At 49.6% G+C, this 13,664-nt stretch overlaps 1 protein-coding gene across 11 annotated transcripts in view; it reads left to right on the plus strand.

Moving 5' to 3' along the window:
- Window positions 1-13,664, plus strand: part of ATP2B2 (ATPase plasma membrane Ca2+ transporting 2) — a 298,195-nt gene that overhangs the window by 249,303 nt on the left and 35,228 nt on the right. For all 11 annotated transcript variants that reach the window (XM_084766143.1, XM_084766141.1, XM_084766146.1 and 8 more), the window contains one exon: window positions 483-725. In XM_084766143.1, coding sequence (XP_084622269.1) covers window positions 483-725 — 243 coding nt within the window. The remainder of the gene's footprint in view (window positions 1-482; window positions 726-13,664) is intronic.

Raw genomic sequence — 13,664 nt, forward strand, 5'->3', positions numbered from 1 at the left:
CTTGGGGACTTTTCGGTTCAGAGAGAAAGGAACAGCAGGGTATTGTGGTTTTATTTAAGTAGGACATAAACCATTAATTCAAGCAGAATGTTCAACAAGTATTGAATTTGAATTGTAAGTAAAAGGCTAATCAAGCTCCCAGCCAGGCAGGGCCTGAGAAGCTGAACGTAATCTCACTTTCTGATCAAAATGGAGACTTGCAGGCAAAAATGGCTTCTGGTATGCTGAAGGCAACAGCAGGTGTTATCAGAAGAGCCACAGTTGTGCTGGGAACTAAAGTAGGTCTCAACAGAAGGGCTATAGAGTTTAAGTAGGTTAAGCAGGTGACAGAAAATTCAATTCAACTATCAGAATTTAAATAGTCCGGATGATTTCCCAGAGCTCATCTGTCCATGCGGGTCAAGGGGAGGCTGACGCCCAGGGAGCCGTCTCACTCTCCCTCTTCCTCACAGTTTCCCTCTCTCACTTAACCCATTCTCTAGAAAATGATGAAGGACAACAACCTGGTCCGCCACCTGGATGCCTGTGAGACCATGGGCAATGCCACAGCCATCTGCTCAGACAAGACAGGCACACTGACAACCAACCGCATGACCGTGGTCCAGGCCTATGTCGGCGACGTCCACTACAAGGAGATCCCGGATCCCAGCTCCATCAATGCCAAGACCATGGAGCTGCTGGTCAACGCCATCGCCATCAACAGCGCCTACACCACCAAGATCCTGGTAAGCAGGCATGGGAGCATCCTCCAGAAGCAGAGGGGCCTGATTGAGCTGCTGGTTCTGAGAGGCTCACAAAAATAGGCAGCTCAGCTCTCAACCTTCTGCCAACTTGGCTGCGATGTCTGTGGACCCAAAAGAAACTGCCATGGTTCACTATTACTGATGAATGCTGTGGTTTAGATACTTTATTTTAAACCCCTACCATTGACCCCCGTAAAACACACACACACACACACACACACACACACACACACACACACACACACACACTTTACAAAATAAGTAAATGTGCTTTTTTGAGAAAGGGTTTAACTATGTAGCCCTGGCTTAGGACCCAAAGATCAGCCTGCCTTTGCCTCCTGAGTGCTAGGATTAAAGATGTACACAACCACGTCCAGCCATGTTTGGTTAGTTTTTGTCATATGTCAAACTCCTCCCAATCAGAGCTCAGAACAGCTGTATACAGTAGGCATTCTGTGTGAACGGACTCCAGGCGCCCATTGAGTCAGTCAACACTGGCTCACAAATATGCAGGAGAGGATTTGGGGATGGGGCACGGGGGGGCGGGTGCAGGTGGAGCAAACACAAGGACCCGACTGAGTTCAGTATTCAGATGCACTTTTAAAAAGCCAGATACATGGGCCAGTGGGGTGGGTCACTGAGTTAAAGGAGCTTGCTGCCATGCCCAGCCAACACAGGGAAGGTGTGGGCAAGCACACCTATAATCCCATCACTAGAGAGGTACAGGTAGGGGGATTCCCCGGGATTCAGGGGGGGCCAGCCTCGCCTGCTTACCAAGCTCCAGGTTAGTGAGTGATTCCGTCACAAAAAGCATGCTGGAGGGCTCCTGAGGAAAACACCTCCACTGTCACCGTATGTGCACATCTGCCTGCCCACATGGATTCACACACACACACATGCACACACACACAAGCAAGCCAGTACACAAACACACAACTACATGCATTAGCTCTGACAGCCTCCCTACAAGCCAAGTTTGGCATCTCCTCCCCAGTAGTCCAGTTGAAAAAAAAATTAATAGAGAAAAGTAGAAAGGTGGGGGGGGGGGAGGTTTATTCAGTGTGGCCACATTAGGAAGAGCAAAGAGGTCTAGAAACTTCACCGTAAGTCCACCTTCAGGGTCCTGACATGAGGCTTATGTTTAGAGGACAGAGGGTTGGGCATAAGTAAATGGCCCTCCGCTGAGTTGCACGGACACTGAAGATCCACAGGCTTAATTTCTTGGCCTTACAATACAGAAAAAAACCAGCCATTTCTTAGCCTTTACATTCCACTGGGTCTAAGTTATCAAGAGGTGAGTTGAAGTGGGTTCTACTACGCCATTTTATCGGAGGGGCTTGAGCATCTGTGAGCTTCAGTGGGAGTCCGTGACCAGTGCCCTGCAGGTGGACACTGAGCATTCGAGCTAAGCCTCACCCCACCTCTCCTGGCCTTCCTCATGCCTCTCAGCTCAGGTGGACAGCTGTGCTACCAGTGTAGAGCAGTGTAGACAGTGTGTAACACTACGTCCAGGCTGGTTCAGCTCCAGTCTGATTTCTGTCGCCTCCTCTGCCAGGCTAGTCAGGGCATGACCACAGAAAGACAACAGGGTTCTGAGAGACACGGAGGCTGTGCAGGGACTCTGGAGGGCTGGGCTAGGAACTGCCACTATGTCATTTCATGGTATTGGTCAGCATATGCAAGTCAGAGGATTAGCCTGAGAGGGATGGCCAATGCCCCCCCTCATAGGGAAATTCTAGAAAAAGCCTGGGTTTGGAGCCGGGAGTCGGGGTGACCATTTTCCCCCTCTTGGAGGATGTTATTGTTACTGGTTATGGAAGCACACCCCCTCCTCACCCCCGGATGAGACCTAACTCCGTGTCTTAGCTACCTGGCCTATGCGCTCTGTGCTGAGAGCCCTGCCTGGTTGAGAAGCACTGGTGGCCGCTTCTCCTATCCAGCCAAGCTTCTCCTATCCAGATGCTCCCTGTCGCCCACTTGTAGGATGTTTCTCCATCCTGGGCAGCTGAGCAACCTTTTCAAATGTGCTGGAACCCTGGCCTCCCCTCCTGTCCCTAAGCCTACCGTAACCCTCCAACCCACGTGCGACCGTAGGGACCACCAGATGTGCTGTGTTGTTGAAGAGCCTTGAGTCGGCCGCAGTGGGCCAGCACTGGTGAGGGAAGGAGGAGACGGCTTCATCTTCCACTAGCTGAGCAGCCATCCCTGCTACCCTGGGGCTACAGGCTAAGGAAAGCAAAGTGACAAAGGGGGAAAGTAGGTCGGAGAGCACCATATGATAGAGCACCAGAGGGGGCGGGGGTGGTTATGCGAGAAATGGTGACATTCTTATCTCCTTTCCCCCAGTTTGGAAGCAAGGGAGATCAGCGGCGCTTTATTCTGTTCCCCGAGCTTTCCGAAAATAACCGAGACACTGTTAATGATTTTTGTCCTGCAGATTTGGCAGAGAGGAGTAGGCAGTTCCCAGAGCAGGGTGGTGGGGGTGGCCATGTGGGCACAGCCCATGCCGTGGGCTTGGCTTGAGATGCCTGTGAATCAGTTACAGCCAGAGAAAGTTCTTGGAATCTGTCTAGAGAGCTGCAGAGACGCTTCTGGCTGCAGAGTGGCGAGTCTCTGTGGAACAGCTCTACAGAGGCTGATGGGACACTCTGGCCTTCAGATAAGATGGGCTGAAGCTGTGTCTAGGTGCCATCAAGGTCAGAGGTCAACAGTCTACCAGGGTGCATGGGGGAGGGGGTGGGGAACCATGTTAACTAGAGTTAGAGTCTGAGCATCAACAAGCTCCTTACAAGCCAGGCTCGGCCACTCATCCTCAACAGTCCAATTAAAGACAAAATTAACAGAGGAGAGCAGGAAAGGAAAGGTTTCTTCAATGTGGCCACATTGGGAAGAGGAACAGAAGGCTCTTGAGACCTACTCCTACCCCAAGTCCTGAAACAAAGTTTGTTTACATAAAAGGCAAGGGGTACTCATAGCTAAGCAACCCTGGTCAGGGTGCCATCACCAACCCATCACTGTCTGGCCTCCAGTCTCTCCTTCAAAAGTCAGAACTGCATGAGATCTCTTGTAGGGGACTAGTGCCTCCTCTGGCTACAGCCAGGCTTTGGCCTTTTTCCTTTTTATAGTCTAAGGTTCTTGGGAAATTTTCCAGTTTCTTGGCCTCTGTTGTTTCAATAGTCTGATTGAAAGAGAGGGTCACATGTGTCCCTTTAGAACAATGGTTCTCAGCCTATGGGCTGAGACCCCCTTTGGGGACTGAAGGACTTTAAGGGTTGTCTATCAGACATCCTGCATATCAGATGTTTACATTATGCTTCGGAACAGTAGCAAAGTTGCAGTTATGAAGTAGCAATGAAAATAATTTTATGGTTGGGGTCACTGCAACATACAGAACTGTATTAAAGTGTTACAACATTAGGAAGGTTGAGAACCACAGCTTTAGAATAGCTTCATTCAGGGCTGGAGAGATGGCTCAGTGGTTAACAGCCCTGTCTGCTCTTCCAAAGGTCCTGAGTTCAATTCCCAGCAACCACATGGTGACTCACAACCACTATACTGAGATCTGGTGCCCTCTTCTGGCATACAAGCTCACAATGCAGGCAGAACACTGTATAAATAATAAATCAATCAAAAGAAGGAGGAGGAAGAGGAAAAGGAGAAGAGCTTCATTCTTGCTAGGACCCCAGGGACTGGGGTACTGGATTTGTAACACAAGTGAGGAGGTCGCTTAGCTCTCAGGCAACAGGTTCCTTGATTATGTTGCAAATCTTGTCACTCTAGGACCCCTGTGCCTGTCTTTCTGGGTCTTTCCAAAAATGCTCTGGCCATACAGTTCTCTTTGCTGTGGGCTGACGTCCGTTAGCATAGGAGTTAGTGGTATAAGTGGGTAGTGGTTAAACCCTGGCTTCAAACCCTCCCGAAACTGTGTAAAGAAGAAGAAAGTTACTCAACTTCTGTGTTCCTCAGTTTCTCAAGGGAAGAGGTTAGGTTGTGGTCAGGGTGCAGTGCATTTGTGAGTGACAAGTGCCAGCCCAAGGCCTGGTGTGTGGTTGGCATGGGGTAGAATTGCTGTCCTACTCATCGGTGAATCAGCCTGCTGAGCGGACTCTACTGGTGACACAGCAGAGGCTGGGAACCAACCAGACAATGGGGCATTGCTCTGGACAGGAAAGGGTTCTTTCCCAATGCCTGACAGGCAGCTAGAGGCAAAGCCACGCGCTGAAGATGCCTGCTCCATCAGAAAGCCCAAATTGGGTTCTGGCTTTCAGAACCAACCAGCACACCCTCCTGTGCTGGACTAGGGGAAGGCCTGGAGTCCAGAGGGTCAGCCTCACACCCAGGCCCTTCCATCCATATAAGGCTAAGGGTGTCTTGGGGATTCCTTTCCTAGTCCAGGTGAATCCTGAAAAGAGATAGAAGTCCATTGTCTTCTTTGGTTTCTGTTGCTGTGATAAAAAAAAAAAAAAACCACCATGACCAAAGCAACTTGGGGAGCAAAGGGCTTATTCAACTTAAACATCCAGATACCAGTCCATCACTGAGGGAAGTCAGGGCAGGAACCTGGAGGCAGGGCACTGATGCAGAAGGCCATGAAGGGATTCTGCTTACTGGCTTGCTCACTCACGGCTTGTTCATCTTGCTTTCGTATATTACCCAGGGCCACCACCCCAAGGGTGGCATCACTTACCATGTGCTGGTCGTTCATTAAGAAAATGCACTACATACTTGCCTGTATGTATGTAAAGCCCTTTTTCAATGCAAATTGCCTCTTCTCAAGCCAGGTGTGGTGGCACATAACCTTTAAATGCAGCCCTCAGGAGGCAAAGGCAAACAGATCTCTGAGTTCAAGGCCAGTCTGTTCTACAGAGTGAGTCCCAGGCCAGCCAAGGCTACACTGAAAAATCTTGTCTTGGAAAAATAAAAACACAAGCAAAACAAAGACCAGGCCAGGCATGGTGGCATACACCTTTAATCCCAGCACTCAGGAGGCGGAGGCAGAGGCAGCTGGATCTCTGGAAGTTCGAGGTCAGCCTGGTCTACAAATCAAGTCCAGGACAGCCAGGGCTCTGTTACACAGAGAAACCTTGTCTGAAAAAATAAAGGAAACAAATAAACAAAGACAAAAAAAATTTCTCTTCCCAAATGACATCTGTGCACTAACCAGTACATCCATATATCCTTCAAGCCAAGGTTGATGTTCCAAACTGAAAGACAGACTGAAACACACAAGGGGAGGTGGCAGGAAAGGTGCAGTGTCTTTCTCCTGGAGTTAGGACAGAAGCTTGGCCAGTGCCGGACTCCTACCTACATCCTGTTTAAGCCTCCATGTGAAAAGCTATTTCTCTGTATTCTTGGTGTCTCCTGAAGGCTGTATGCTCTTTGACAGTGAACAGCAATGAAGTCACATCTGGTCCACTAGAATGTAGCCTTCTGAGAGATAGTAGATGGAGGGTAGGTTACTCTATAGGTAAATAAATATACTATCATTGGGATGAAGGAGAGAGGTAGGAAGGAGTGAGAGAGTGATGCCATGAGTAAACGGGTAGGATGAAAGGCTGTGAATGGACAGATGAGGGAGGGGTGGATTTTGATGGAAGTGGGTGAGGTGATGAACGTGAGTGGAGGATAAATGGATGGATATGGTGGTTAGATGGATGGACTGTTGGAGAGATGGATGGATGGATGGATGGATGGATGGATGGATGGATGGATATCAGTTGTTCTATGCGCACAGGTAGTTGAATGGATGTGGGTGGTGAGGTAAGTAGATGGATTGTGTAGGTAAGCCAATGGATAGATAAAGGTGGATGGATATATGGATGTGAGCGGCCGGTGGGAGGATGGATGGTTAGATGGATGGATGAGGATGAGGATGTAAACCCCTGGTTGGGTGGATGAGCATGGGTGGGTGAATGGATGGATGGAGGTAGGTGGAAGAATGGGTGTGTAGATGTTGGTAGTGAGTGAATGAGAGTAAGTTAGTAAGAGTCTCAGGAGCATCCATATACCTCTTTCCATGGCAGCAAGATGTAGACATGGACCTCAGATCCAGACTATGGCAGCAGTTGCTGCCTCCAGACTATTGAACTGCACTCTTCTTTTGTTGTTTGTTTGTTTGTTTGTTTGTTTGTTTTTTCGAGACAGGGTTTCTCTGTATAGCCTCAGCTGTCCTAGAATCACTTTGTAGACCAGGCTGGCCTCAAACGCACAGCGACCCACCTGCCTCTGCCTCCGGAGTGCTGGAATTAAAGGCGTGCGCCACCACGCCCAGCTTGAACTGCCTTTGATTATGAAGGCTGTGTTCAGTGATTCAGAGACCCCTTGATTTGCTTAGAGGCCAAACTAGCAGAGCTGGGGGTGTGTCTTAGTTGGAAGAGCGCTCGCCTAACACTCACAGAGCCCTGTGTGTGATCCTCAGCATTACATGAACAAGGTGTGATGCTCACAGCTGTGGTCCCAGGACTCCAGCAGGTGGTAAGACGAGGATCAGAAGTTCCTCTGGAAACAAGAGGATAGAAGATGAAACTTGGGAGCTAAGAAGTTTTAGGCCACGTATAAACCTCGGATAGCCACCCCCCACCCACCCAGCCCCCAGGCCGAAGCACAGATGGAGGGTGTTCGAGGGCCAAGGTGGCAGGCAGGGAGGCTGGGAGAAATCCTGCAGGCCAGCTTCAAGCTCAAGCACCCTTCAGAGAATGGGGGTGTTTTCTTTCCACTCCCACTGTGCATGGTTATGAACTAGACTTGACCTCCAAGGAAAGCTGCATGAGTCATCTTTTTGTCACAAATTGCTTCCCTGCCTCAGAAATCCTATCGAAAGCTCTTTACCCACACGCCTTTGCCTTTGTAGTCTCCAGCTCTTTTGAGCCACAAGACTTCTCTGGCTTCTTGTCACCTTGCCCTTCTCAGAGCCGCTGCCAAGTGTTCAATGGAAATGACTTTCCTCCGAGTCAAACGGCTCTCGGCCTTCTTGGAAAGACATGCTCTTCCGCCCACATTCACTCTTGCATCGCGGATGCTCCTGAGCAGACGTGGGCTCTTCAAAGCAGGCAGGCCTGGCACTTAACATCTGAGTGTTAGACAGAGGGTGGCTGTGTGAAGGGCCGAAGCCACGTGAGAGCCCACTGAGAACATGATCCTGAAAGCATGAACTATGTTTTCATGGACCTCCCTGGAGCCCAACCTGGAACAGAAGGAACATCACCCTGGCAAGGAAGTTTCTGAACAGATGAGCCCAGTTGTGCCTTGTTAGAAGCCCGAGGTTCCCAGAGTGCCACCTGACCAGGGAGCCTGGGGAATACCCATATGGTAGAAAAGATATGAAGATTGTATCACTGTGAGTCCTGGGGCCAGGCTGATGATGGGGAGGCTGAGGGAGAGTGAAGTAGCTTTGGGATGTAGAAATGCCCTTGAGCCAGCGTCTGGCTCCTGACCCAGAATCTAGCCTAGCTCCAGTGAGTCTCAAGGGCTCTTAGTCTGAAGCTGGATTCTGGCCAAGGCAAGGACACCAAAGAGTGTAGAGAAACCCAAACGGGGCTTTTTGTTGTTGTTGTTGTTGTTGTTGTTGTTGTTTTGTTTTGTTTTGTTTTTCAAGACAGGGTTTCTCTGTGTTAGCCTTGGCTGTCTTGAACTGCTTTGTAGACCAGGCTGGCCTCGAACTCACAGAGATCCGCCTGCCTCTGCCTCCCAAGTGCTGGGATTAAAGACGTGCACCACCACCTGGCTGTTGTTGTTGTTGTTGTTGTTCCTTTTCTGTACATTGGTAGGGGTTTTTTTTTTTTTTTTGGCCTGGATTTCTGAGAGATTGCATCCACTGAAACCAGGGTTACAGATACTTGTGAGGAGCCATGTGGACATTAGGAATCGAACTCCAGTTCTCTGGTTCTCTGCTAGAACAAGCAAAGTTCATAACCGCTGAGCCACGTCCCCAGGCACCAGAAGGGGCTTTGTAGGCATGAAGTAGGTGGCGGCTTCGGGGTGGGTGAGATGACAGGGTCCACCATGTTAAACTCAGCAGCAAGCCTGGTTTTCACCTTTTACAAATAGGCTCTCTGGGGAAAGATGTAAAGAGTAAGGGACCCAGATGGGCATCTTAGTCCTGATAGAGATCTTAATCCCAGCACCCTCTACCCCTCAGCCTGTGACCCACACTCCACCTGCACTCCTGACACACCAGCTCACATTCACACAGGCACACACCTCACTTCAGTACACAGCCTCACCCCAGCTCACACTCACACAGGCACATGCCTCACATCAGCACACACTCTTACACCAGCACACACTCACACACAGGCGCACTCCTCACACCAGCACACACACTCACACTAGCACATCCTCTCACACCAGCACACACTCACACTAGCACACACCTGACACCAGCTCACACCTCACACCAGCACACACCTCACACCAGCACACACCTCTCGTCAGTACACATTCTCACACCAGTACACACTTTCACACCAGCACACACATCACGTCGCTACACAGTCTCATACCAGCACACACCCCCTGGCTGCACCACTCTCAGTGAACTATAAAGGAAGGGTCTGCAGTATTCCAGAGAGAGACAGGAGCTATCAACAGTCGCCAGGAGTGCAGATCAGAAACAGGTGCTGGCTCAGCTGCGTCTGGGCAATGCCACCCCTCCCCCTGGAGCCTCAGAGCACACAGCTGTAAGCTGGGAACAGCCACCCCACCTCCTGGGAGCCGTGAGGATGCAGCCTGAAGGACATGTGAGCAACTGTCCAAGTAGTCCGCTTGGAGAGAAACGGCCATGTCTGGTGACTAATCCAGGCATGTGGGGGCTTTCGTTGCCAATGTCTGTCCTTAAGGGTGGTGTTTAGTCCCATAAGCCCATCATGTGGACAATTGCCAAACTGCCCTTTATCAACCTTGGTGTCTATGTAACAGATACCCAAGAGAAACCAGCTTCAAACAAGGGCTAGGTCATTTTGGTTGGTTTCTGTCATCAGCCAGGCCTTTGCTTTGGGCCTACGGTGAAGCCACATATCGGAGTGGATGCATGTGTCAGAGAAAGCCAGTCACCATGGTACCAAGAAGCCAATGAAAGCAAGAGGAGGAGACTGGCGTTCCAGAATGCTCCCCTTTGGGGGACACTCACTCGGTGACTCTAAGACTCCCACTCTGCACCTCCTGATGGTGTCAGTCTCTAAGATGACTGGGAGCTTTGACCCTTGGAGAATACTTACTATTCAAATCAGTGGTTACCGTGGAGTCTGTTTGGGTGTTTTTCTCCATTTGTCATGTACCATGAAATCTGACCGTTTTACCCATCTTGGCCCTTTCAACCATCTTTAAACACATGAGTTAGGATCGCATGTTCTCTCATGGCTGCGACGCATCCATACACTTGTCACCTTGCAAAATTGAACCTCTGGCTGCATTAACACCAACTTCCAATGTTGAGCTCCGGGCAACAGCCGCTCAGCTCTCCATCTCGATGAGTTGACACCTGTTAAGATCAGACCACTGATGTCTGGCTTATTTCCCTTAGCGTAATGTCCTCAACTTCATGAAATAGCAGACGTCAGAATCTCTTTCCTCTTTGAGACTCGTAACATTCCATTGTGTGCTGAAACCACAGCCATCAGTTGATTCCACCGCTTTGAGGCTATGAATGTGAGTGCACTAAGGTCTCTTTGAGTCCCCTGTTAGAATTGTTTTAAGAAGATACCCAGAAGTGTGCTTTACTGTGTGACATCGTTTTTGTTTGTTTGTTTGTTTGGGTGGGTGGGTGGGGTGGGTTTTTTTTTTTTTTGGTTCTTTTTTTTTGGCGGGGGGGGGGGGGTTCAGTTTTGTTTTTTACATCAAGTGTTTCCGGGGCCTCCAGCTTTCTGTAGTATCTACATCCACCTCACACCCCTACCAACAACACACGGGAGCTCCAGGCACTTCACGTCCTTCCCAACGTGTGTTACTCCTTGAAGCTTTTGTTATTTAATAGTAGCATCAAAATGGATGTGAGGTGATACATGCCGGGTATTGGGTTTTAATGTTATATATCTGTGGCCGGGTAGGTGTGAGTATAGGGCCTCCCAGCCATGGCACACTTGTGGAAGTAAGAAGGCAGCTTTGTGAAGTCAGCTCTCTTCTTCAACCGTGTGGTTTCCAGGACTCGAACTCAGGTCTTCAGGCTTGGCAGCAGGGCCTGTACCCGCTGAGCCATCTCACCAGTCCTTAATCCCATTTTTCTTTCTAACGGTATTTATTGTTTGTGGCTCTTCAGGTCAGCATGTATTGCTTTTCACTGCATTCACTCCCCAGCACCGAAAGATTGGCCCAGATACAATAGGCCCATGTCTGTACCCTGCACTGCTCAAGGGCTTAATACCCAAGGTTGGGGGTGGGGGGGCGGTGCGCCTGGAATAGAATCTGGATACTTGCAACAGCCCCAGATCTGGCTTCAGCAGCTTATTTCTTCCCCTACCCTGAGGATGGGGGAGGGGAGCTGAGCCCCCACCCCCACCCCCACCCCCTTCAAGCAGGCACAGTCCCAGCCACAGAACAGAAGCCCCATAGAGCAGACACCTCCTACAGCTGGAACACAGGAGCAAAACCTCAGAGTTTGTCAGGATGAAAAAAAGTCAAGAGCAAAGAGGGGAGGGCAACCGCTTTCTGAATAATGTACGTAGGCGATTTCAGAGCTCAAGTTCAGAGAAACAAATTGAATTACGGAGGAGGCAGCTCTGCCATTTGCAACACTGGATTGTTTGAAATCCTTTTAGAGGAAAATTAAAATATTTCACAGAGGGTAATAAAATGCTGGGTGCTTGGCAAGCATGACTGCTCAGCTCTCTTGGGCAAATAAGTAATTAGGTATTTTTATTTAAGGCCTCCGTGTCGTCATTTTCTTTCATTAGCGGAGGGGTGAAAGGCTGTTGTGGAAAACACATAAAACTCTGAAATCTCAAGAAAGTTAGTTATAAAATTGGGTTTTAAAGTACAAAATAACCGCATTTCAGTGAGCCAAAGGGAAGTTCTTAGAATTTATTATCGATGGGAATTTATTTTCTATGCAAAGTTTAAGATGCGTCTGCTTCCCCATGACCTGGACGTGGGATGTCTTCCAAGGCACTTAATGCTGAGTCTCAGGCTAGCCAGGCTGAGGGAGCCAGGAGATGGTCTGAGCCTCATGCTTGTTCTAGAAGCTGGGTCACCCACTGAGGAACCTGCCGCTCCATCCCACGCCAGCATCCCTTACCATGTTCTACAGGTGTGGAAATGGCTGGTGTTTCTCCTCTGCTCCAATCCCTCCGTTTCACAGATGGAGAAGCAGTTTGAAATGTTCTTTCCTTCTTGGCATTCCCTGGGTCTTGGGGCCACCATTCTGTCCATGTCAATATCCCCACATGACTCTAGTCTGCTCCCCAGGCCTGAGCCAGGCCTTCAAGAGTGGAGAGTAAGCCATCCTATTGCTGATGGAGGGGTGACCCCAGTCCTGAGCCACTGGTAAAGGCTGGCGTCTTTTTTTAAATTAAGTTTTCTTGTGTTTTTACCTCTGTGCACCTTTGGGTGGCTATGTATGTGTGTCTATATAGGTGTATACAGGGGCCAGAAGAGGGTATGAGATCTCTTGGAGATGATGTTATAGACATTTGTGAGCTACCCTGGATGGGCTCTGTGGTCCAAACTCTGGCTTCATGATTGAATAGCAAGCATTTGTAGCTAACTGCTGAGCTCATCTCTCCATCTTGAATCCACCTTTTTCTTGCCCCAAATGCTCTCCTTGGCAATATCAAGGAGAGTAAGGATGGGGATTCAGAAAGCCCTTTTGTAGGACCGGCATAAGACCAGGCAAAGCCACTTCTGAGGTGGAGGAGACACAGATATGACCATTGCTATTTGTCCCTCTTCAAAATTTCGCCAAGCTTAGGGTAATCTCTAGCAGCCATTAACTGCTCCCGAAGGCCCACTACCCAAGTAGCTTACACTGTAATTTTTAGTGAGATGAGTGGGTGTGTGGCTGGGGTTGGAGGGTGCAGGAGAATGAGTGTGCATTTGCAGAGCTGCACTCCCAGCAGCCACTTCCTAACCCCATTCCTAGTGCCCATTTGCAAGCACCTTGTAGTGACCTACTGTCCTATGTCTTTCACAGCCAACTAGTCTACCTTGAGCCATCAGCGAATAGTAAGTAAGCACCTGGAAGGTGCCGTGGGCTCCATGCTTGCCCTGGGAACTTGGAGGGAATTAGAACACAAGAGACGGACTCAAGTCCAGGAGATATTTGAGTATGTCCTTAAAGAAGAGAAGGTCTTTGCCCACCAGGGAAGGGTAGGAGATTCTTCAGGAGCAACCCATGTTTTCCTAAATCTCTGGGACAGGAAATGCTGCCAGAGGACCAGCAGGTGCCGAAGGGGTATCAAATAAGCAACGAGAGAGAAGGAAAAGAGAGAGGAACCAGGAAAAAGGATGAGTCGATTGCGTTTATTTGTAGAGTAGTTTAAAAGGAACGCTCTGGAGCAGCAAACACAGAGCAGCCTCACAAATGGGCTGTGGAGTGGCAGGGTAGCAGCAGAGATTCAGCCTCCCGATAGGAAGCTTTCAACCAGCAAGACAGAGCTACATGCCCACTCAGACCCTGGGCTAGACCTCTCGCAAAGGATGCTCTGGGGGTGCAGGAGGCGAGGTCAATATCAGACATCTTCCTCAATCACTCTCCACGTATTTATTTATTGAGACAGGGTCACACTATATAGGCCTGGCTGGCCTTGAACTTACAGAGATCAACCTGCCCCTGCCTCCGGTGCTGGGATTAAAGGTGTGCACCACCATGCCTGGCTCCACCTTACTTTTTGAGACAGAGTCTCTCACAGAAGCTGGGCTCACCAATTTTGCTTGGCTGTCAGGCCAGCGAGCTCTAGAGATTGTCCTTCCCAGCACTTGGATTGCAAGTAT

The sequence above is a fragment of the Acomys minous genome, assembly GCF_964271855.1.
Source record: "Acomys minous genome assembly, chromosome: 17".
NCBI lineage: Eukaryota > Metazoa > Chordata > Mammalia > Rodentia > Muridae > Acomys > Acomys minous.